Source organism: Thunnus thynnus, chromosome 1 (assembly GCF_963924715.1).
Source record: "Thunnus thynnus chromosome 1, fThuThy2.1, whole genome shotgun sequence".
NCBI lineage: Eukaryota > Metazoa > Chordata > Actinopteri > Scombriformes > Scombridae > Thunnus > Thunnus thynnus.
This window is the reverse complement of record NC_089517.1, coordinates 10,045,893-10,071,193: the sequence shown is the minus strand read 5'-3', so window position 1 is coordinate 10,071,193 and position 25,301 is coordinate 10,045,893. Positions and strand designations below refer to the sequence as shown.

Genomic DNA, 25,301 nt, shown 5'->3' with positions numbered 1-25,301 from the left:
CAGAGCGTGGCTCCTCCTCCCTTCTCTCCCCCCCCTGTCCTCTAGCTCGCCAAATGTCTATCAACAGGCTCCAGCTCTTGTTTTGGCTCATTGTGTCGGACGCTGATGTTTGAAAGCAAAACTCGGGAGATGAAAATTGAAACTCGTTTTTTCTGAGATGACAAGGCCTTACAAATGGACGGAGGGGCGTATTGGTTGCTTGTGTATGTCCGTTCAAAAAGAACACCCCCTTCACCGACGCCGGGCACCCCCGGTTAGATCCCATCCGACCCCTCCGCAAACGTGCCGGAGGCTAGAGGGGTGAAGGGAGGGAGGTGAAGGGGGTCCCTAGGGGTCATTACTCTCTGGTTACTGCAAAGAGGCTGCCACTGCCAGAGGGTCGCCATGGCAACGCTATTTGATTCCTACAACAATGCCAGAGCACCACTCCCCCATCGTCCTCCTCCTCCTCCTCCTCCTCCTCCTCTTCTGAGCTCTACACACACACATTTACAAACGAGGCCTGTGTGATTGGACGATTACATTGGGAATCGCGACAAAGTGGTCGCCTTTAGTTGATTTAAAAAGAGAGCGACTACGCCTGTGTGAATTCAAAGCTAATTTATGTGTAATTAAAATGCTGCCTGCAAATTAATTTAAATCTCATAATTAATACCATTAGAATATAAATCCTAATTATCATAATACATTTAATCTAATAAACTTGTCAACAGAAAATAAGCTCTTAGCTTGTTTGGTCAAAAATGGTTTGCTCCAGCCACAAATTTGGTGGCCACAACATGTTTTTCCATTATAGAATGAAATACCTAAAGATACTGCAGGAGCTAGAATAACAGAGACCATGCATTGATGTCATGTCTCACCTCAGCCGAAAGGGGAACACTGTGATTGGACAGCAAGCCTATTTATTTTTTTTTACAGCATTTATTATAAATAATCATCAGACATAAGTTGACTGGGTCTGACACATTACAACCTCTTGTACTTGTCAGATCAACAACTTGAGGAGGAAGATTTATTGTACAGCAGTGTAGCTGTTACTAAGGCACTCTGGATGAATTACAGTCGAGCCATGCCATGTGAACAATGCAGCGCATTCATGGGCATCCGACTCTTTTAACATAATTAATAATCAGATTTGCTGTTAAATTGTCGCAGAGAATTACTCCAGAAAAACCTACACCGGTACTCTCAGAGATACGGTTACACTTTGCTGTTTCATCCCCTCGAATAAAGCGAAAGGGGTATTTTTAGAAGCTCTGTTGTGATGCTGATTGGAGTCTGACGCCAGGTGTTCAATCACACATCAAGCGCTTGAACAGTAATAACACACTAGGAGTAACATGTTAGCCTTCATGGGATCAGAGAGAGTGAGAGAACACATCTTTGCGACTGTTACAGCACACTTTAACAGACATAGTCATTCCACCGGCAGTGTAAATGTTTATTGGTGGATAGTACTGCTAGGAAGGAAAAGATGTCAAGACAAGAAGTCTGTATTTTACAAAGTGAGTGCCCATCTCAGAGTAAAGAATACAGAGGAAAAGCAGTTTTTACCGCCTGATTGTCTGAGACAGCATATGTACTGTATGTGGTCGAGAGCAATCATTTCTCACCATGAGAATGTATTGTTTACTAGTGTCTGTGTGTGTGTTTGTCTGTGTGCATGCTAGGGCTGCTGGGGAATTAACACCACTGTGCCTGAGCCTTGTACCGTAGTTCTCTTAGACACAACTTCTGTACCTGATACTTGACATAATTTACTGCATAGTTGATATATTGTACTTTTTTAAACAGCTGATAAAGCAGTGTTTGGGATGTCTAAATCCCTACCAGGTGTCCAAATTCATTTACATGACATGTCTACTAACTACTTGTATCAAGCCAGTTAGACTTTCATCCCCCTTGTGAGCTGATGTAACATAATTGCAAGTGCTAATTGTGCTCTCCGAAAATGGAAGGAACAACTCATTTGAAAAGGTTCGCTGCTGTGAGAATCAAAAGGAAAATCCCGAGCATGCTAAACAAAAAAAACACTACAGCCATATGCCCATAACACATCCTACAGCGTGCCCAGTGCCTAGCGGCAGGGTGCATGCAGGAAATGCCATATTGGCCTCCCAGGACAGTGATATCATTGGCTGGGCCCCCAGGGTGTGGACACATGGTCCCAGACTGCCTCATTCGCCTGTCTCAGTCTTTTGTCTTCCCACTGACATGACAAGCTGTAGACTTCTAAGAAGTCTTTTGAACCTTTCATCAAGCCTTTCACCTTTAGGATGGATGTCCTTCCTTTTTGATTGATCCTTTTCTTTGCCTGAATTCAAAGACAAACGCTGGAAGGTTAACCCCGGATGATGTCATACACGTACATAATACACCTGTGGCGGCTAATGTTGACGTTTAACTAACCAAGAACCAGAATGGAGGGAAATTTTTTGGTGATTACATCCAAATTAGCGAGACAGCTTGTTGCTTCTTACTATAGGTTCAGATTGAAGCCGAGGAGTATTACCTATATCTTGCCTATAGCTGGATGGCCCTTGCTAGCCAAGCAGGGTCCCCTTAATATGATTAGGACGGATTATGGCGTTGTCTGCACATCAAAAGAGCCAAGACCAATTATCACCCCTGCCTTTCAACATGACAGCCGCTCCTCCTCCCTCCCTGCAAACGTAGAAAGAAAAGGAGAAAACAGAACCCAGGCGTCTTGTAACACTCCAGAAGCCCCTGCGCTAATGGATGGATTCATCATTCATTCAGGCCTTTCATGTACAGTATTAAGCAGTGATGGTGCACAGTTGCCAGCGCTTTGGCTAGTCCCTAAAATAGATTGAACGTCAGAGCTAATTATCTCAGTCCCAGAGGCATGTACAAACAGGTTCATATGACAGAAAATGCGGCGTGCTCTAAGGCAGTGGAAAAGAGTAGGAGACTGAAAACAAGCATTCCATGCCTCCAGGTGATGTTTGTGAATATTTATCTTTTAATTTTTTTTTTTATTTTGCAGGTTTTTCAATTCTTGTACGTGTTGTTGTGATTATATGAGTTTGTGTGCAGGGTAGTTGGCTTTGCTCCGTTTTGCTTAGGTCCCCATTACCATAATCCCCCCCCCAGTCAGAGCGGGTCTTCCATTACCCCTTTGTGCCTGTCTGTGCTCATGACAGGAAACCAAATGGATGTGGATAAAAGTAGACCCCGTGCCCCCCCCCCCCCCCCCCCCCCCCCCACCACCCTCCCTATCTTGCAACACTTACACACAACACACACACTGCTTTCCCAAATTACTCTCATAGTTTCACTTTTCTCTAAAGTGCCAAAGCCCGAGCGCTTGAACAAAGGTGCTCCCTGGATCTCTACCACCCATCAAAGGCAGAGTTGGAGTCAACCCAGAGTCCTGTCAGGAGTCAAATGAAGCCATTAAAATCCCCTTTTCCACTGCCCTGACATTTGCTTCTTTCTTTTGTGTGCTGCATGGAGTTTTTTTTTTCTCCCTGCACGGAGAAGGCGAAAGCATAGCTCTTGTCGCAACTCAGTGAACTGTTTCCAAGTATCAGTTTTCTCTGTTTTTCTTTGTAATTATTATGTAGCCTGTCTCATAGCCATAGCATAACAAAACCATCTCCCGAATTTGTCAGTTTCTTGCCAGTGAAACCCTGAGTTTGAGCTAAGAGGAGCTGAGTTGTCAAGCCTGTGTGAGAGAGGAGAGAGAGATGAATAACACTTACATGAATTTAGGTGCGTTTAAAACACACTGACATGAAAAATACATTCTTCCAGTTCTAATCCTGTGTCCCCTGTGTTCATTTATTTTGTTATATGCCAAATATATGTCCAAAAAAAATCATTTTTGAGTATTTTTACACCAAATTATCCCCGTCTTTTCTTTTCCTGTAAAACAGTTTAAAATGTTTGATGACTCATCTTGAACTGAGAGGCGTTGACAAAACTTCATCCAATCAAATATGACTTTGGGGCGACTCGCTGGCCACACCCATCATATAAAACTGCACTTCATCATTTGTGGGTTGTAGTAGCTAGCAGAGCAATATGGAGAGAGAAAGAGAGAGAGAGAGAGAGTTAGGGAGGGATGTGTGTTTGGATATTAGTGGCTGAGGTCTGATTCATTCATCTCTCCGTCGTCGTCCTCCTGATCTAACAACAGGTGAGGGAAGCGTGTGTGTGGAGTCGTCTGCAGCTCTGCATCACACTAAACTTGATTTAAATCCCTCTTGTAACCGTATACCGCTCAAATATTCCTTTTCACCGGGAAACATGTCACAAAACAGAAGCTAAAGATCATCTATATTCCGTTTTGCTCTGACTATAAAGGTTTGACCCGCTTCAACCAAGTGGAGCCGACCAATCCTTCGATGAGACGTACGGGGATGCGTCGGTGGACAGCTCCTTTATTGTCGCTTAATTTCCTCCTGAACCACAGCTTTGTACATTTGCCTTTTTTTTTCTCTTTGTGCTTAATTTTGTCTGAGTAGCCCAAACTAGGAGCGCAGAGTGGAGCTGTAACCTGCCTGTGAAGATAATTATGCTCTATGTTCTGAGCTAATTCCAACGGGCAGACTGCTCCTCGTATCGCTGCACCACAGCTGGTCCCAGCATGTGCACTTCCAGCTTTCCTGCAGCGCTCGGTTTAATCACAGAACCCTTTTGCAAGCCACAGCCATGAATTTCCAATCCACTCGGGTGCACGCCACATGTGGATTGTCTGGTGTATTGTGTTTATATACAGGACACGTATGTATATTAAATGCTTTGGGTATACAAGTAAATCCATAGCAACCGTGTCAGCGAAACTGACATCACTATGGGCGATTAGCAGGTGAGCACTCAATCACAGTCCCCACAAGCATGTAAACAAGGTCTGAAGTGGCCTCTGTGCACTACATACTCTACCACCCTGCCTTTTGGCTAACCTGCAGACTGCAAGGGCAACATTAATAATTTAACCAAACACTCAGACGTGATGGAGCGGACAAGGGAACCCAGCGAGAGGCACTCTAGTTGAGAGAGCCTATTAAATATGGAAACTATTTGTGGTGACTAATAGTATTTTTTTGTTTTCCTAGAGCTTAAAGTCTCACTTTTCCAGTAGTATCGCTTCTCCCGGCGAGCGAAGAAGGTAAATTGTTTGATCAGGAAAGATTAAGCTGGAAGCGACTGCAGCGTGGATGTAAATTGACTCTCTCTGTTTGCTGTTGCTGTGTAGCCTACATGGTTCCATCAGCTGTGGGCACGGTCCGAAATTAACACCCGCCGAGCGCCAAACGCGGGTAGATTTTCAGTTTGGCGAGTGAATCCGGGAAGGCTATCCGCCACACACTGGCAGGTGAATGTTTGTACCAAAATAGACATGTAATAAAATATCTGGCATGATTGCTCATAGGAGATTACTCATGTTTGTCCCTATACAGTGTGGACACACACGCGCCATATCTATGTCTAAACAGTGCCGTGAAAATGTAGGAGCGTCTGGCTTGAGGCGAAGGAGCGCCAGCCGCAGGGAGCTCCAAGTTTCACGCCGCTGTTTACGGTGCAGGTAATCAGCTGCTTGACATCGCAGCTCTCTGTTAAACTGTGACTCGCTGCAGTATATGTGACACAAAAGGCAATTTATTAAAAAAAAAAGCTCGGCTGGTGGATTTTCTCATCCACCAGTCCTCTTGGCAGGTGAGTCAAAAAGTTAATTTCGGACACCGGCTGCAGGTGAACTTTACCCTAAATTTAACAGCATCATAGTTCCAATTAGCATCTTTTTAATTTCCTCCAAAGTTTATTTGCGCTGGTGGTTGTTGATAATCTGCATGACTGAAAAATATTTTCCAGTAGATGTGTTCGCTGTTTAACCTCTGTCAGCCTAGCAAATACTCTCTCACAAACACACACACACACACACACACAGCAGCACAGTAGACCGGGGACAGCAGCAGCAGCTACTTGTATATTTATACATTCATGGGGTGCTGCTGCTGCTGCTGCTGCTGCATGCCTCATGAAAAAACACACACACATGCACACACTTACAGGGTCCTTATTCTTGTGTCTAGGATTAGATGGGTTCAGGGCCAGAGTGCCACTCTGGTTGCAACTCTCGCCTTGGTGCGGTGTTCGGAGGGTGGGTGGGTGGGTGTGGGGGTGTGCATGAAACCCTCAGGGGGGGAAAGACTGCACTGCACACAAATCATTACTGCTCATCAGTTGCTGCCACTCAGCCACTTATTTACTCAGCAGCTTGGCTCGGCTCAGACACACGGAGACACAGACAGACACGCGTTTACAGAAACATACCTCATTATACATGAGGATTGTAGGGGAGGAATCATTGACAGACGCTGTTGTTTCGGGGGAGGGATGAGTTGTAGTCGGTGAGGCGAGCGGGTCGATACCTCCAGCTGAATATACGCGATTCGCCATAACTTCGAAGTCTATTCTCCATGAAAGTATTTCGACAACTAATATCAGCGTGCAGTTGGGAGAAGACTGTCAAGCGAGCCTCGACATGACAGAAAAGTGTTGCTTCAGCGATACACAGGCCCCCCCCTATCTAATACCTCTCCAGTGAATTATTTATGACCGCTATACCACGTAAGCTGTATGTAGCATATTAAATACCTAATCCTCTCATCTTTTATTGATGCTCCTTTTGATACAAGCCTCACTAATACGATTGATAAGAGAGCTTAATACGAAGGCCAGTAAAGCAGATTTGACTGCCACATTTGAGCCAATAATGATGAAACTTCACCCAAGCTTTATCTGTAATGCTGTTTTGCTTGAGAAGTGAGGACTCGTGGCGGTGGTGGCGGTGGTGGTGGTGGTGGTGGGGGTGGTGGGGGGGGCAACGGGGGACCAGATCGCTCTGGAAGAGATTACGTCTGCTTATGATATACTGTAAACACTCGCTCACAAGCCGGTTATTCTCAGTGGTTGACTGTTTACACACCTTGGCTGACATAAGAGGGAGTTTCGGCTGCGCTCTGATCAAATCTGCCACGGGACATGTTTGTGTCAAGTGCTCATGATCCCTGCTTCCTGTGTTTTTATTGTGAGAGGGACAGATAGATGCAGACAGAAAGCTGGAATGGTGAAGAGGGGGGGGGGCTCCCTTTGATGGGCTAAATCTCTTGCTTTGTGGTTGGTTATACACACACACGCATGCACACAAACACACGCATGCACGTGATCACGTCACATAATTGAGCTAAGATACAATCCATCAGTGTACAGGAAATAGGATTTATCTATCTAACTCGATGACTCTGAGACACACCAGCAATTACATACATAGCAATGTTTTGTCAGTCGAGCTCCGCCAAATTGATTCTGATAATATGGTATAATTGCCGCAGACAAATGAGGCACCGCTCAGAAAAAGAAGTCATGTCTTTCTGTTGTTTTTCATTCAGGAGTCTTCAAACACAAGCTGCAAGCAGTATCTTTTAAAAGCTATAAATACAACTAAAGCTGTCACAGCTGGTTAGCGAAACTAGTTTCTTTAGCATAACAGTGACAAAACCCGCTGTTTACTTCTCAAATGAATCCTGAATAAACAGACTCATGAATATTTACACAAATTACTACTACTGTCTTTGATTTTGACCTCAAGAACTCCATTAAGACGTACACACGGTGTCTGTTTGCTAGAGAGACAAGGTGACATTTTCAGCTGAATTGAATTACTGGATTTACCTTTTTTTCATATCGTATCATCAAAAACATTTTGTATGTAAATATAGATAGTGCAGGCTTAAGAATAAACACTGTATATTGAATACTGTGATATTGTTGCTAAAAAGATTGGACATTGAGGAAATGATAGCCGTTGTGACTGAGTCACTTGGTTCTTTTGTGGTTTACTGGGACACAAGGCTCTTTTTTTTTTTTTTTTGCTCTTATCTAAGCCAGACTGATTGAGGCCACATCGCCATAATTCTCTTTGTAAACAAATGAGAGGATTTTTTTTTTTTTTTTTTTTTTTAACCACAGAGGATGCACACACAAACACACCATGAGTGACATTCACCTTGCTGTGTCCTGCTGGATTTTTTTTTTTTTTTCCCCCCCTCCCTGATGTCTTGACTGCACAACAGAAAAGCCATTACTCTGTCTTGTTGCCACATCACTGCGCCTCTTCCTCACCTGCAATATGATCCACATTAGCATCCACAACAGCCTGGGCAGCTCCGGCTGTCCGATCCGTCATGACTGAGAGCAGAGATAAGCTCGCAGCCGTAATGAGTGTTCAGCCTCTGATGGGTAGGAAAAAAGAAAGAGAGAAAGGCTGTTTCATGTTAGCAGTATAGAACGGGTCACATGCATGTGTTTGTGTCAAACGCAGTCTCTGTAACCAAGAATGCAGGTTTTTTTTGTGAGCATATGTGTTGATTAGGCCCCACGTTTATAGGTGATGCCGTACTTTACCTCCCATTCATGCCACCGGCGCCATAAACATCCTCCGGGCTGCTTTTGTTGTAGTTACACCAGTCAGAGAGACCGGCACCGGCCTCACACTCACCGGCGGAGCGCGACGAAGAGAAAAGCCTGACCGCAGTGGAACCAAAGGTGCGAACAAAGAAGTGTAATGGTTGAACAGAAGTGGGCGAGCTGTATGAAAAACGGAACTCACAAAAAAAAAAAAAAAAAAAAGCCAAACCAGCTGAATGAGACGGCGGGCGGTCCCGTAGGAATGAGAGAGAGAGATAGAAAAGACAGGATGAGCAGATAGCATCAGCACAAATGACTCTCTGTAAATCATTCTGCTGCCAACTCAAGATTTAGGCAAACTCAGCTCTGAGGCGGAACCTGACTTTTACACTTTCACTTCTTCAGCGTCTTCTTCAGCGCTGCAGGTCCGCAGCATCCAGCCCCTTTTGGTTGCAAACATATTGTACATCTGGTCAGATTGTGTAGTTGGACGAAGGCCAGCTAGGTCGCTTGATACAGAGAGGAAGTACTATTAATCCTTTTTATTTAAATTGATTTGAAGTTAAATACATGTTATAACTTTTAGCCCACTTTGCTACCTCGTCAATCCAAATGTTGGTCACGGCGGATTAAAGGTATCTAGAGTTGGCAGACGAAATATCTGCGGACCGATGATGGAATCGGTCTGCTGACTGGAGAGAGGAGGGGTGATGAAAGTGCACTCTTGTTACAAATAAAACGGTTCTCTCTAGAAAAAAAAAAAGATACTTTGATGATTTAAAGGGATTTTGACAGTCTTGTACACTACAGTAATAATATATAAGAGACCTCCCTTTATGCCTCACACAGCCTCTTCATTTTGTAATCTAACTATGCCCCCGGTGCAAACACTTAACCCCTGTAACCACACTTAACTCCACCATTATTACTGTACTGTCTTCAGATAGATTTCCCTGCTGAGCCCATGCTTCTTTGCCCTGGATATTTTGTCCAGTTATTTTAAGTTTTTTTTTTTTTTTAGTAGCATCCGGTTTCAAGTAAAATAGTAATTGAGTCTCCCTCCCAGTGTTGGCTTGAAGGCTTTGATCTCTCCTGTGCTCCAGTGTTAAATGGTTTCCTTCAAATTGCTGTGAACACGCAGTGACTGGCTGCTCTTTTATCAGCAACCCGCTAATAGCACCTCCTCGCCAAACCACTTTGAAGCCCCAAACAACTCACTCTGAAAAAGAACAAAAAAGAGCAAAGGATGAGAAGTTCTGAATATATATATATATATGCGGCTTATATATGTGTGTCTGTTTTCAAGAGAAGGCGTGTTGCTTTCTAAGTTAAAGGCAGATTGGGATTACTGTAGAGAGGGAAACGCTGTTGTGAGTCATTTGTCAGCAAACAAACTGGAGGATATGATAAGACGTAGCAGGGGGATTTTTTTGTTTTTATTTCTACAGGTAAATAATTCTATTTACTTTTTGTATGACTGTATTTGGCCAGTGTAATAGTCTGTAAATGTTCATTGGGAAATTGAACGAGAGGAGGGGGGGGGGGAGGGGGATTGTGAGTCAGCTTTCTTCTTGTAATTAGCAGAATTTGCATGCAGATGCTTATCTTAACAAGGGGAGAAATTGAGATAGTTTGAAATGTTTTTGTGTCTGGGGCTGGTAATTGGCATCAAGCTTATCAGAGGCAGATTGGCTACACTTGACCGCTCAAAGGAGCCAGAGACTGTGATCAACCCAATGGCTGGATGTGACCTCTAGCAGACTTTGTCCGACGTACGCCGAGCTTTCATCTCCGGCTCTTCATATCAAAATGCTGCACTTTACTGTCAACGCTCTGTGTGGGGGTATTGAAGTGAACATAGCACACTTCCTGTTCCTTTCTGTTGTGACTTAAAAAAAAAAAAAAAAAAAAAAAAGTACAAAAAAAATGACAAAATGACAGCAGCCAAGGACAAAATAGGCAAAGACCCAGACTTTGAAATCCAATGCTGATAAATTGCTGGGTGTTTGACTTTGCAAGGCATACTGGATTATATTGATTTTCTATTCTCTCTGTGTGTGTGTTTGTGTGAGTTGAAAGTGATAGCAAAAAAAAAAAAAACAAGGGGCAAGAAAATGCAATATTGTGTTTCATTAAAAAATCTATAGGATATCTCATTACAGCCGCATGATTTTTCTTCAGTATCGGGGTTAGTGGGGACGGGGTTGGAGTTGGTGGGTGGCTCGAAGATGAATGTGCTTTCCTGTCTCAGAGGACTATCTCAATGGTTATTATTCATGGAGAAAGGAGGAACTTTTGGCTCAATCTGCCCAGTACGCCGACTACTTCCTGGACATGTTTGCCCAACGCTCGCTAATTTTAACGACCGTAGGGGATATCTCATCCCTACATGGCTGAACAAACTAAAAATTTGTAATATCACAAGGTCTAAGAGTGAATTTTGTAAGTTGAACACATGATGTAGTTCTCTCTGAGCTTTATTTAGAAATCTATTCTGCTCACACGTCGTGGTTTATTTGACTGATGCTGTAATGTCTTGTGGGTCAAAGGGAGATATTTATTTCCGCTCTTCTTCAGCACAAAAGATTCAAACTCAGTAATGTTATGGTTGTTTTCCGGGCAGCTTTTTAAGTTTGTCACGACACCTTTTTATAGTTTGCAAATCTCAGTTTAAAGAGCGTTTTACTCCAAGACATCTGCTGCCATAGTAAGATTTTTAGTAGGTTTTCTCCAACAACCAGAAAAGGTTAGCCCGATTCTCAAATAGTGACATTAAGTGATGGTTTTAACCTTTAGTCTGACTGCTCTGTAGATACCCATTTAGCGCAAGTAACATGCTGTCTCTTGCTATTTTGCTTTCCAATTATTCACCATGAGGCGGTACTTTTGATGTTCTATTACACTGTACCCTCGCCACATCTCTAAACCAGCTCTCTCACAGTGTGCCCGTCTGTGTTGCTGTCGTCTCAGTGGGCCAATCCCTCATCGTGGGCCCGTGGGGAGGCTGATAAGAGGGGGGAATTCAAGCCTCAATCAGTGCTGGTTAATTATCACAACCAGGGGAGGTGAGAGAGGTTTCCCCCGTCTACCCAATCCCTCCCGGATCTCTGTCTCCCCTCTCAAACACACACCCATCTGTTGGAAGCTTGCATTGCACATTCTTGCACAGTTATTTTTTTTCTTGCTTTGGTATCTACTTTTATGTTATTCTGCTCAAAATACTGAAATATAGTAGTCTGTGTCATCTTACCTCCCACAGTCAAACATTTCGATGGTCCTCAATTTGATTTTTTTTAAGTGTATTTGTCCCTAATTTGTTTGTTCGCTTGATGGATCCTTCCTGTAACCAGTAGGCAGCTTTTGTAATGTGGATTTTGCGCATTTTACTTTACTCACAGTGTCCCAACTACTCATTACATAGCTGGTTTGTAGGGTCAAATGTAATAAGAGGACTTCCCTACAGTGGTATATGTGTTTTAAGATTGACAGCATTTACAGAATCCATTGTTATGTTAATTAAAGATGTCACGTTATAGCTTGCTTTAAGGGAAATATTGCCAATTTTTCTGCTTACTCAGAGTGTGAAAAACTCATTGATGGTCTCCTTATGTTGCTGTTTGCAGTTTGATAGCAAAAAATTGTTGGAAAAATGTCAGTAGCCAAGATTAGCTCAGTTACAGAATGTCTGTGGGATCAATTGGCAGCTTCTTCCAACAGTAGAAACTAAAGGAATTAAGATAAATGCATCTGTAAAGTTGTTATACTGATGATTTAAGAACATTTAGGAGTTTTGATTACGTCATGTGTATGTGCACAGACATGACAGAGGGATACAGATATGCATATTTCAGAAACATGGGTTCCAAAATGTAATTGTTGTAAACTGATGAAAAATTAATGCTACGCTAATGAGTGCAAGGCATGAATCACTGGGAAGGCTATTTACCTACTTTTCAGAGGAGCTGTTTGTTGAGTGCATGCAGAGACGTAAAAAAAAAAGGGTTTGACTGAACTCAACTTAAGTAAGAAAAGCCAAACAATGCCTCTAATTGCAACCCTGCAGGCATGACCTTTGACCTTTTTAAAGATACACAAGAATTTGTTTTGGCCTTGTTTTAAAGGGCAGTGTGGTGTCTTTAAAAGTTAAAAGCCCGGTGATGGTTGCAGGATATTTGCCTCAATTAACACTTGTTTTTACAATCCTTTCAGCAATCTTTGTTTGATTAATTGTTTAGTCCATAAGATGTATAAAACAGCGACAAACGCCCATCACAAGCTATCAGGACTGAACTCTTCAAATGATTTTATCTGATCAACAGTCAAAAAAGGAAATGTTGAGTATTTTCACATATTGATAGGGTTCATTGTGAAAGCTTGTTTTAAGTGGATCCTGTTAGGGTTTCCCTTTAGTGCAGCAAGAGTCTCCAAGGTGGTCTTGGAGTGAGCTTGAACCCTTCACAGCAAAACAGGAAATGAGGGTCACTATGTGTGGTTTTTTTTTTTTTTTTTTTTGGAGAAAGTAAGATTAGCTACTCATTAAATACTGTTGAACCATTGCACGTCACCATTACTAAACGCGGAGCGCGGAGACGTAACGTAGAATAAAATCCCTCAGTCAGAGTTTGCACATCGGTCACGGTCATTTAAATGTGATATTTTGCCGGACTCCTGCACTCAAAGCATTTTGCTAATCCTATTAACCAGCAAATCATTTGAGTAGGATCTCTTTCTTCATCTGATTAAAAAGAGACTGACGTTTGTATTAGAACGACATTTTCTGGCAGTATTCAGCGCAGCCAAAAGCTGATGTCATTGCAGTGACCCAGCCCCGCCTGTGACCCTGTCATGTTTTCACTGAGGCTCCAGAGTTTTACAATGGCAGCGAGCAGACAGGATGACAGAGAACTGTGAGCTGAAAAAATTGGATCCTTTCCTCTTTTTAATCTGCCAGTTGAGCGGGTGCCAGAGCAGGACAGCCAGTGTGCGCTTAGGCGGCCCAATCATTTTGTCCATCCCTTTATGACTTGGCCTCTACCCCTCATTTCATCAACTACTGTGGGGAACGCTGAGAATACCGGAATCAGTGAGTTGTGGCGTCCCTGATCATCGCTACCTCCCTCAGGTATGTCAGGTATTGTTCCTAGCATCAACTCTGAAGAACGCTTGAGCAACCACACTGTAACTGTGACAAAGTGTTTTTTTTTTTTTTTCTCCTTTGCCGTGAACATCGGCTGTTCTCAAGACTTATTTTAAGGGATAAATGTCTTTTATAGAATTGAAAACACTCATCTGTCCTAATGAATCTGACCCTCTCTCCTTTCTTTTTTAATACCTGCTGGTGAAATGAGGCTATCCGCTCAAATCTTTATTTCTTTGATTCGATTCAAGTGTGCCAATGTCAGTTTTAACAAAATGAGAGGAAGTAAGCTAGCAGCCTTAACTTGCAACCACCCTATAATAGAATCCTTGAAAGGGACTCTGTGCTTGTCCTTTGATTAGAAAAGGAAAGGACACCCTTTACTTTTTTTTTTTTTACCAAATAGATATATACCTCAAAAAAAGTAAGTAAGCTGCAGCTCTTCTCCAGTTCTGTTAAAGACACCTTGTCCTTCTACATTTGGTCTCTAGATCCATGTTATTTCCCCCCAAGGTGTTTGGAGAGATGGAAGGATTCTGCAGAGAAAGAAAGACAAAGAATGGAAAGATGAAAGAGAAGACAGGGGGGAAAAGCGTGGGAGGGATACAGAGACAACCATTTTTATTAGTGTCATTAAAGCGATCCTGATGCTGAGGGTGGAAGGACAAACAGTGAAGGGTCTTTATCTGCATTCATCGTTAATGATTTTATAATCTCGGTTTGTTGTTTCCTTATAAAGGTCTTAAAGCTCAGAGATTCAGTCACACATTATAAGAGCAGAGAGAGTGAAAACACTATTCCCACGTATATATACATTCCCACACATATTGCTCTCGAGCCTTTTAAATCATAATTCCCAGTTTGCAGTGGTTGTAAATGCCTATCAAGCGTGTTGACTTTTAACCATGTCCAGGATTTCCTTGTCCCCAAGTCCGAGCCACAGAAGGGTCTCTGTTGTTGAGAGTGGTCTGCTCTGTCTCAAGAGCGGCTCAATAAGGAGGGTAGTCAATATGGCTGCTCTCAGGCGGCGGGTCAATAAGGGAGGAGGCTTCCTGCTGAGCCGAGGGGTAGAATGGAAGAGAACAGGGGTCTTTGTATGGAGAGCGGACCCTCACCCCGCTCTCTCTTTACTGCCTTTTCCCGGGATATTACACCTAACGTCGACTGTGTAATCTCCTGCAGGAATTGTAAACTGTAGACATGTTGTTACTCAAACAGAAATTGACTCTCGCCATAGAATACAGGTCACACAAGTGAGTTATCAACAGTTTCTTTTTTTTTTTTTTTTTTTTTTTTTATGGGTTACTCAGGACTGTGCGGTCTGTATCGTGCGAACACATAACCAAAGTGCAAACACACACACACACCTCACTTTGACAGTAAGCTCTGTTAACGTCTGAAAACATGCTTTCAACACGGGCTCAAGTTGGGAAATACAGCGTCTAGCTCCATGTCTCCATTCTGTCTCTCTCATCTGAGAGGCAGAGGGGAGTGAGAGAGAGAGAAAGGCAGCATATCAGGGCACCACCTTAAGCCGGGCTCCCAAACCTTTTATGACTGCTGAGCAAAGTGGATTTGGGACAGAGGTAACAGCCCATACTTATCAAGCAGACAACCTCATTTTCTAGCTTCTTGCTCTCCGCTCCTTCGTTCTCACCGGTTGCCCGTTGCGGTGGTTCCTATTTTTCAAAGACAAAACGGGGGGGGCGGCTGAGGGGTGGGGGGGGCTCCCACACCGCTGGGCCTGAATAGATTACACTTCTCGTCAGTGTAATGCGGTTTCTGACACCACCTTTCCTTCTTTAACTCCGCTGCTGTGTTGTTAAAAGCCTGCAGTGTTTCAGCACCAAACCAAATCTACTGTAAGAAACATTTAAGGAAAAAGTTCATTTTATTCTCTTGTGTTGCTTAATAAAGAATACAACAGTCATCTGGACCCAGGCATGTTATCGATGAATACATTACACTATAAAATAAAAACTTATACACATGAGACAGAATATCCTATTGTAAAATTCACTTCATCTTCTTTTCATTATGTTCTATTTCAGAAAGGTTTGGGTTGATACTTCCCTGCACTTTGATGATGTGAACATACGCTCTGTTGAATCTTCTGTCAATGAACACTTGAGAATACATCAAGAGAAAGCAGCTCCATCTGTAGGTCTTCATTAGGACTTTTTTATTTTTTTCTTATCAGGCCTGTAGCTCAGAGTATTGTTAGTTGCCAAAAGTAAAACTTTTCTTTGGCTTTGACCTAAAAGTTGAAGCTTTTCAGTTGTTGGTTACAGTGATATTTTTGCCTTTTTGTTGTAAATTTGTTTTCAATCAGATGCTGGAGATAGTGATCCTTGCTCTTTGTTGAGATATATTAGCCTTATCCTGCTCATTTAGTCTGCTTATCTTCCTCACTCCATTACAGGAAAGACAGTTTGGGTTAGTTAACCTTTTTTAATATTAACCACAGTCGCTGGATTTATGACTAAAATTACACACAAGGTTTTCCAGCTTTGGCTTAGCTCATATAAATTGCCTCTGATTGAAGTTAAGACGGCCGTATTGATATTCGGGCTTTGTAGTTTTTCCCCTATGAGACTCACTAAATGTGTAAACACAGAAGTAAAATTGAAATTACAGTGTTTGCTCTCATGTATTACGCCTCATTTTCTCAAAATAACTTGAGGGACATTCAAAAGAAATGAAATCAACTTTTTCTTGTATACGGAGAGATTCTTGCACACTGTCTAGACTTTGAAACCCAGACTGGGTTCATGACTGAATCTATTCTGTGAAGCTTTTCTTTATAATTTCTAGTGTCTGTAAATGTTACAAAAACATGGAAATACAAACGTTTGGTTAGCAAATTGGAATAGAATTGAGGTTTTTGTTGGCATATAAAAACATTTATTTAGTCTGCATGTAGTGTGTCCAGCATTGATTTAACTGTCCCACCTTCCTGTGTTATTGGACCTTGGACTTTAACCGCTACCACTGTCATTATTGTTGTGCTTCTTGTTGGTTTCTGCCTCTATCTGTCTGCAGTTTGACTGGTAGCCTTAATAGAGTTTTAAGGGAAATGATTCCAGGTAGAGATAGTGTGGAGGTTGTGGGGAAAGAAGGTGAGTGTAGTTCAGTAGCTCCTCAGCCTGCCATCACCCCCTCCTCCTCCCTCCCTCCTCCTTTTCTTCTTCCCCCTGCCCAGTTCTACTAACTGTAGATGTTGTGTCTGCAACTGAAAGCAGATGGTTCGCCATTTTGTCCAACAGTAGAAGCCGAAGCTAAGCCCTCCCCTACCGGCTCCTACGATGGGGATAAAAAGCTGCTAAAGGCGGCTGTTTTGCCTCTGATAGGATGCCGCAGGACCTTCAAGCCCATTCAGTTTTCCTCCTCAGATAGAGAGCGTCTGGAAAATAGCCAGGATTGGGTCTGAAAGCTCTGCCCAACCCACACACACTGTTCCAGCAGCTTAAAGCAGAGATGATTAAGCATGCCATGGTGCCTCTGGTCTGCAGGAGTGACGAATTCCCCCCACTGCTACTCCACTCTGGTCTCCGTCCATCTGTCATGTACACCATCAGTAAAAATACATTCGCTGGTGTTGTCACATTCTACCCAATATGTACACTAGGCTGCTGTGAATTTGCCATTTCCTGAAATCAGCTGCTTACTTTAGTATAATTTAAAACCTTTCGCTTACTGCTAAGAGTTACAGTTGTAAATGTGTATGTGCTGGCATAGAACGGTATATATTTTTTTATTCCTTACTGCTTTTTATTTACTTTAATCATGCATCCAGCTCTGCCTGAACGGATTTTTGAATATAAAACATCGTATGTTTGAGCAATTCTGCCGTCTGTTCGTCAGCAAACCCATCATTTAGCTTTTTTATTGTGTCCAGTCTACAGCTGCACATAAATTAAATGTGAAAGTTGCCAGTTTTACTGTTCCGTAAAAATGCTGCTGTAGCAGTCATAAGAAGACGTAAATAATATCCAATCAGCCAATGAGATATGTTTCTAGACGTTATAGTCAGGTTGGCTGAGGTCTAAACTCTGGCTATTGAAACAGAATGAGGGCACATCTATTCTAGTCTTCTCCACCAGTGTATTAGTGTTGAAACAATCACACATCTTAGAGTGAACGCTGTGTATTCTTACATTTTATTCCCTAATGTGAAATTGGAAAATATCTATCCAACTCAGACATTTTTTTCTAGCATTTTTGCTGTAATTGTTTGTGCTTTCAAGAGAACTAAGTGCACTGAGGACAAGCAGCCATATTGCCACCGTAATGGACCACACATTACATTGCTTCCCTCTTTGGATCTCACACAAGGGACTTGGTGCCGCAAGGTAGAGAAATTATCTCCTGGTAGTTAAATAGCTGAACCACTGACATAGAATCTCTCTCTTTCTCTCTCTCTCTCTCTCCTTTTCTATCTTCCTCTCTCTTTTTTTTTTTTTGTCTCTTTCTGCTCTCGCTCTCCCCTGGAGACGTGCCATTTCCTTGGAAGAGAGCAGGCATATTTTAAACTGCATTTAACATTCAGCCACTTATTTCACTCCATTCGCTGCATTATTAAAATACCTTCATACCCCCTTAATTATTTTTCTAGCTCTCCTCCATCCCCGCAGAACTGATAATTGGTGTTATTTATCTAAACAATACCACCGTGTGACTCTTAGGGTGGGAGTGCTTGAATAATGGATGAGGACAAATGCAAAGCAATTGCACTTACTCTGACTTTGGCACTATCCATGTCAGTGCGATGTTACCGTTCAAGCTCGAGGATAGGAAATGGCAACTGCGTTCCAAAGTGTTTACTCCTTTGCTGCACTCTCTACTTATAATAAAGCAAGACGTGATATTAACTTGCCAGGGAGGCTAGACTGGGTTAAATTTGTCAGTTCCTCTCGTCCAATTCCAGTGGGGCTTGTGGTTTCATAATGAAAAGCCTCTTGGAGTCTCCGGGATAGACTGAGGCGCAGTGGCTGAAAAGACAGAATGAACAAAAAGATGTTTTGCTTCGGGAACATTTCTTTCAGTGTTTCGGGCACTCAGAGTCCTGTAGTGTCCTTTTTTTTTCTTCATTTCAGCCGTCCGCACATTTTGTGTGACTTTTATAAAATTTGCCGTTGAAGTCGATGACGTCTTAGAAGATTTGATTTTGCAGTCACTTGTCATGTGGTTGAACTTAGAAAGCGGTTATTAATCCCCGTGTACTCCAAAGAGCTTTCTTGAATCCTCTGCTGCAGAAGTAAATGCAAAAAGTGTTTTAAAGTAATTAGCACTCATCTGTTTGACACTTGGGCTCAGTGTTATGTTTAGTAATACATCACAGCAGGTAATAATAGAGCTCATCAGATTTACTCATACAGATATATTCCACTGGTGTGAAGTATACACATGCTGCTCTAAAGCATTAAATATCATCTGTGTAGAAAATCCAGCTAAGATTCCTCCGTTCTCCCTTTTTTTTTTGCCCCTCCAGCGTCCGCAGCGCAGCCCTTCAGCCCCTTCTGGTTCACGGTGGAGCCCCAGGACACGCTGGCCATCCGGGGAAACTCGGCACTGCTCAACTGCTCGGCCCACAGCGATGCAGCCACGCGCGTAGAGTGGAAGAAAGACGGCACCTTCATGAGCCTGGTTTCGGACGAGAGACGACGCATACTCCCCGATGGCTCGCTGTTCTTCACCCACGTGGTCCACTCCAAGCACAACAAGCCTGACGAGGGCACCTACCAGTGCGTCGCCACCATCGACAACCTGGGGTCCATTTCCAGTCGCACGGCGCGCCTCTCTGTAGCAGGTAAGGGCTTCGAGGCTTATCAACCTAGTGACCTATATGTTATCACGGTTAAAATAATGTGCAACTCTTGGTTAATTGTTTTGACAATGACGCATTAAGTGCTCTTAATCTGGTTGAAATGCATCATTAATGTGTTAAATAGTCCTCAGGCTGTGGGAGGAGTTGAGATGAGTGACTTTGAAAGTGTTGCATGTTGCACCAGCAAAGGATTTTCACACCCTCGGCACACCTACACAGGTGTTTTCAATTGTTCTGGCTGATTGGACCTCTTCCAAGGACTGTATGTGTGTGCAAAGTACACGCTTTGATTGACAGCTGATAACACCTGTGTGAGTGAATGTGACCTCACTAAACTCCCAGTATATATACTCCTCTCAACTTTACCCTGAAAACAATCTGCTATAATAACTGAACACCTGTGAAGGAAGTTTATAATATGAAATAAGATATATGAATATATTAAATAGATTAGACAAATGACATTTAATGAGCAACTCAGCATTTCTCTGCCAGGCTTTGTTACATATCCAGTTGGAACTCTTATCATTTATTTGTTCATTAAACACAACACTGATAAATCATCACCTGTTAAGTAGATAAGGTGAATTTGGTAGCAAATAGTTGCTTATTAATAGTTGCTTATATGGAGCAACATTATCATTCTTTTGGAGTTGTGTTTCTGGCCACTATTCACTCTCTATTCAGCTCTGTTTGTGAGTCCTACCAACTCCTGAGGGAAATATCTGGCTCGGTAGCTGTGAAACGCTCCCACCATTTTCACCAGCTAGTGGCTAACTGTGTCTGTGTTTGTCGCCGAGCAGATAGCGTACTGTGGCTTTTTAGATCTTTTTCTCCCTCTGAAAACAGCAGCCTGTTGCGGCCTCGAAAAACAACAGTGAACCAAAACAGCAAAGTTACATTATTATTTAAAAAATGATTGTGATTTCTTGCTCGAAACCAACCAAAACATTCGGCTGCTCCGCACCTCGACTGCACTGCAAATGCACACCCACGTAACATCTGTCGGTGTGAAACGGTTCTTTTGTTGCTTTCTTTTGTTGATTGTTTTTTTTTTTTTTTTTGTCCTTGAATTTCTCTGCCATTTGTACTTTCTCTACAATAAATTCATTCACCTTGCTGAAGCCTGAATGCTTTTACCCTACTGGATAAACGCTTGAAAAAAAGGGTCTGTTGTTTTTTTTTTTTTTTCATTTCTAGCCCTACAATGTGACCTTGTTCAGTTTGGGAACAGCAAGTGATGTGGGATTATTAGGTGTTTTGAGTGAAGTCGTGCCCCGAAATTGAATTTGCAGTCGTAGGAGCCGCAGAATGCATTTACTGTTTGCTCGCTCCTCGGCACTGCTCCGGCAGATTTAAAGACACTCGAGAGAGAGGCCTCTTGTTGACAATAGGATAGTACAGTGTAAGCCTTTCTTATACTGAGTGCCAGTGTGAAGTTGCTGTCTTGACTGCGCTTCTGTTTCTTGTCAAAAGCTTTTGAAATAAAAGTTAATGAGCTGGTGTATTACTAGAGGAGAGATTGAGAAGATTCCTCCTTCTTCACTCAAAGAATTCAATCGTCTGACGGCGTGTTGGACGTGATATCTCAGACGCTACTTTGTCTTCAGTGTTTAAAACAACACGGTGATTGGACGACTAATGGGTTCCTAACTGATCTCTTAGACACCAAGCGGTCCAGATTTGAATTTCATTTTAGGACTGCAGCCTCACATCTAATAAACATAAACATTTAATCTAATGTAAGGCTAGAATTTAAAGCGAAACATTTGTAAGACCCCGGAGATGCATTTTGAAGAAGCTGCCTTACTTACTGCTGATCCAGCAGCAACAAGGGAAGCCTGTGCTTAATCTAACAAACAAATGATATACTCCAATGTGTATTAACACATGTTTTAGCCGTTTTCAGCCTTTCCACAAATTATCCTAATGTCGATGTGATAGTAGATAATTAGTTTGTGGCCGACACACACACAAACACACACTTCCTAACTGTGGCAGTGCTTCTGACCTTAATCAAAACCAGATTCGCTGTTAGTGTGCTTCTCGGGAAGAAAACAGAAACCCAGAACAGGAGTTTCTGTGTCTGTGTTAGCGTATGTGTGAAATGAGTAAATGCTACTGTGCGTGCGTACGAACATGCATCTTGCAGGTCTTTTCGACCGTAGCCTGACAGTACTGTAGGCAATCCATCTCTGCGCTTCATCAATTTTTTTCACTACAGCTGCATTGACGTATAACGCGGAGGGGACTTGTTTACTTCCTGTCCAGAGATGAGTTCTGCTATCAGACAGCCTCACAGCCGGAGCGGGATCTACCTGGGTCAACCGTGATGGGATGTTAGATACAATCAGTTTCTACTTGAAGAGGGGGAGCAGGTGAAATCTGTCAGATATTACAGGCGCAGACGCACTTTTCACATGGAAATTTATAGAAGCTTCAGCCATTGTGCATACACGCACAAGTGCAGAACGCATGAAGCTATTGCATTTATGGTTTTACTCGCACACACACACACACACACATGCACAACCGCTGATGTATCTCCAGCTGGCTGGCAGGTGGCCAATAAAAAGGTTAATTGCAGTGTAGAGAGAGCAGGCCATTAGGCCGCCATCAGACCCAAGAACGATAGTGCAGGTGGGGGCGTAGTGGGCGTGACCTCTCAGATGTAATGACAGAATGAGTCACGGATGGCTAGCAATGGCAGGGAGCATATCTGACAAATACCCGGGTAATATCTGGGATTGATTACCGGGAGACGTGCCGCTCATTCTTCTCAAGGAAATACCCCCCCTCCCCCCCACACACACACTCCTACACATCACCACCACCACCACCATCATCACCATCGCCACGGCACGCTGCTCTTTAGCTTCACCTCTCTGCTGCCACAAGCTCCTGCTCTCCTCAGGGTTAGGGTTAGGGTCGTTTGTTTATGAAGATGTCCACATGAGCGTAAAAGTCAGTGACAGGATTGATGTAAACACCTACTTGTATGGTGAATGGACTGCGTTTATATGGCGCCTTTCTAGTCTTATCAACCACTCAAAGCGCTCTACAATACATGCCAACATCATCATCAGGAGTCCAAACCACCCTACACAATGTTTCCATGCTCACCCATTCACACACACACACACACACACACACCGAGCAATTTGGGGTTCAGTATCTTGTCCAAGGACACTCTGACATGCGGACTGGAGGAGCCGGGTATCGAACCACTGACCCGATTAGTGGACGACCTGCTCCACCTGCTGAACCACAGCCGCCCGCTTGTATGTTTGATATGATTACTGTATGTATTACCTCTAGCATTGTTGGTGTAATCACAGTAAGACGTGTTGAAGTGGACCAGATAATAGACAGACCCAAAAAACAACCCATATAACCACATCACATGTAATCTGCTTTATTAAAACAAATCATTTTACAAAATGTTTCTTAATGAGATCATGTTCATGTATATTTTTTACAGATGGATCATTATAGACTATTCACTGGATGGATTAACGCTGTAGCTGTATACAGTCTAAGCTAATTGCTTACACATTGCAGTGCTTGTTGCTAAGTGATAGTTTGATTATTCTCTTTCAGTCACTATAATCATGATATCAGTTTTTGAATTGTGACATAATTTAATTAACATTTTAGGAGCAGTGCTATAATGATGAGTTCATAACAGAAATTTTAATTATGTGAGATTAGATGCTGGTGAAAACTTCTCACACGTGAAGATTTGGTGTCTTTTGTCAACTTCCTATCACTGAAAATCTAAATATTTATAATGACACCACAGTGAACTCACTTTTTAATCAATTATTTGAAAAAAAAAAAATGGATAAATTAATTCATTATAGAACAATCAATCGTGAAAGCAAAAATCATTAGCACAATCAAACGTCACATTTCCCAGTAAGGAATGATTTCTGAAATATTTGCATTCCCATTACTATGCAGCCTTGATGCAGCCAGCCTTGAAGCTGCATCGTGTGCATGGTAACTAGCCTCTGCCTCTGCTTTGTCATCCAGTCTGCCTCTGTGTGTTTTAGCCTGTGTGTGTGTGTGTGTGTGCACAGTCAGATACTGTGGAAACACATGTAGACTTGAGGGAGGAGGGAGAGTATGGCCTAGTGGGGCAGAATCTTTATGTATTCAGTTTGAGTCTTTGCGAGAGAAAAGGAGGGGGGGGGAGAAAAATTATAGGGCAGAGAGCGAGCGAGCGGTATACAGCGGTGATAGCCAGGACACAGAGCGAGACGCGAGTAATGAGAAATCCCATCTTAACTGTCTGCTGTTCTCCCACACAGCCGTCTCTCTCTCTCTCTCTCTCTCTCTCTCTCTCCCACCGGCACGCTTTGAACTCAGAATTGCTTGAAGTGAGCCCCACCTCATCGCTGCTTAAAAGGGAAAACCCCCCCAAATGAGAAAACAGTGAATTAATTTTGTCCCCTCTCTTTCACCGTCCTGACCCTCCTATACACACACACACACACACACACGCCACAGTCCTCTGCTCAAATATATATCAGCTTTTTTTGTTTTAATTTTTCTTTGTGTCTCATCCTTTTCGGTCCTCTCTTGTTATTCTTTCTCTTCCGCTCTCACCTATAGGCTACTGTGTGCGTATAAAGATAAGCAAAGCCACTTTTTTTTTTTTTTTTTACTTTGCTTTGATATCATGTTTCACTGAAATCTAATTTCTGCCTCCCCACAGAAGTAGAAATTATAAGAACACCAACACTCTTCATGTGTCATGTGTGTCGTCTCATATTTAAGCATGCTCATGCTTTGATAGAGTCGGACACCCTTTGAAGGATTTAGGGGTGTCGGCAGATTCTTTAATCCCTTTTTTGATGTATTTTAATCTGTTTTTGGGAGGGGGGGGGGGCGTCACAACCCTGAGGACATGACAGCTTCAAAATGTGCAAACGGGGGATGATTGCGTCACTATTGCACAGATAGGCCTTTGTGTTATTGTTGAAGATACTCTGTAGGACATACAGTCGATTGTTTAAGTTGGCATCTTTACATATTGTGAATATTTAAACGTCAGCTGTGTTTTAGTAACATAAAATAGACGTCAACCGAACATGGATGAAGACGTTCATGTGGGATGAAATGTCATAATGGTCCAAATGTGCAAAGGGTTGCTGTAGTTAACACATTTTCTGTAAATCCTCTTGTATATGTGGCTGTGTCAGTATGACTAAACATAGACTGTATATAAAGACAGATGTAGCGAGGTGTGACGTCACCCGTTGGAACCAGTTTGAAAGTTGCTGCTTACGGTCGGCGCCATCTTTTCCATTAGTAGCCAGGACCTTCCAAATAAAGAGTGCGGGGATGTTGAATCTTATTAACGGAGCAATAATTTCCAAAAATGACCACCAACGCACTTATTAAAGTGCCCTAATTTTAGCAATTGAGACCATAATGAATCATTAAAAAAATATTATTGACTAGAGAGAAGTTGACACTTTCTGGATGGGAGTCAGTTGGAGCCAGCATCTAACGGCTGTCGGAGTCAAACACTTAATTTAGTGACTCACATGACCACAATGCGGTCAATGACAAACACACACATACGCCGAGTCGCCAGGGTACTAAGTGCAAGAAATTCCACCTTCATGGACTTTTAAAATATTTAGTTTTTGTTGGATATGTGTAAGTGAGACGTTGATTCGAGTATATTTTGGGGGGTTGCAGCTTGTGGTGCTTTTGCATTATATTAAAAGGTGTTTGTCATGTTTTGTCTGCCGCGTGTCATCAGGGTGTCTGTTATGTCACGTCTCACATTCTCTGCTAACTTCCCGCTCATTGACCATATTTTCATAGTCATATTCACTCAACCAGCTGGTCTCCTGGTGTCTCAGGTTAGACGTAGTTGTAAAA

The 25,301-nt window shown here is 42.6% G+C and overlaps 1 protein-coding gene across 10 annotated transcripts in view; it reads left to right on the top strand.

The window, feature by feature from the left end:
• Positions 1–25,301, top strand: part of neo1a (neogenin 1a) — a 161,886-nt gene that overhangs the window by 38,067 nt on the left and 98,518 nt on the right. For all 10 annotated transcript variants that reach the window (XM_067580379.1, XM_067580308.1, XM_067580625.1 and 7 more), the window contains exon 2: positions 19,068–19,385. In XM_067580379.1, the coding sequence (XP_067436480.1) occupies positions 19,068–19,385 (318 nt within the window). The remainder of the gene's footprint in view (positions 1–19,067; positions 19,386–25,301) is intronic.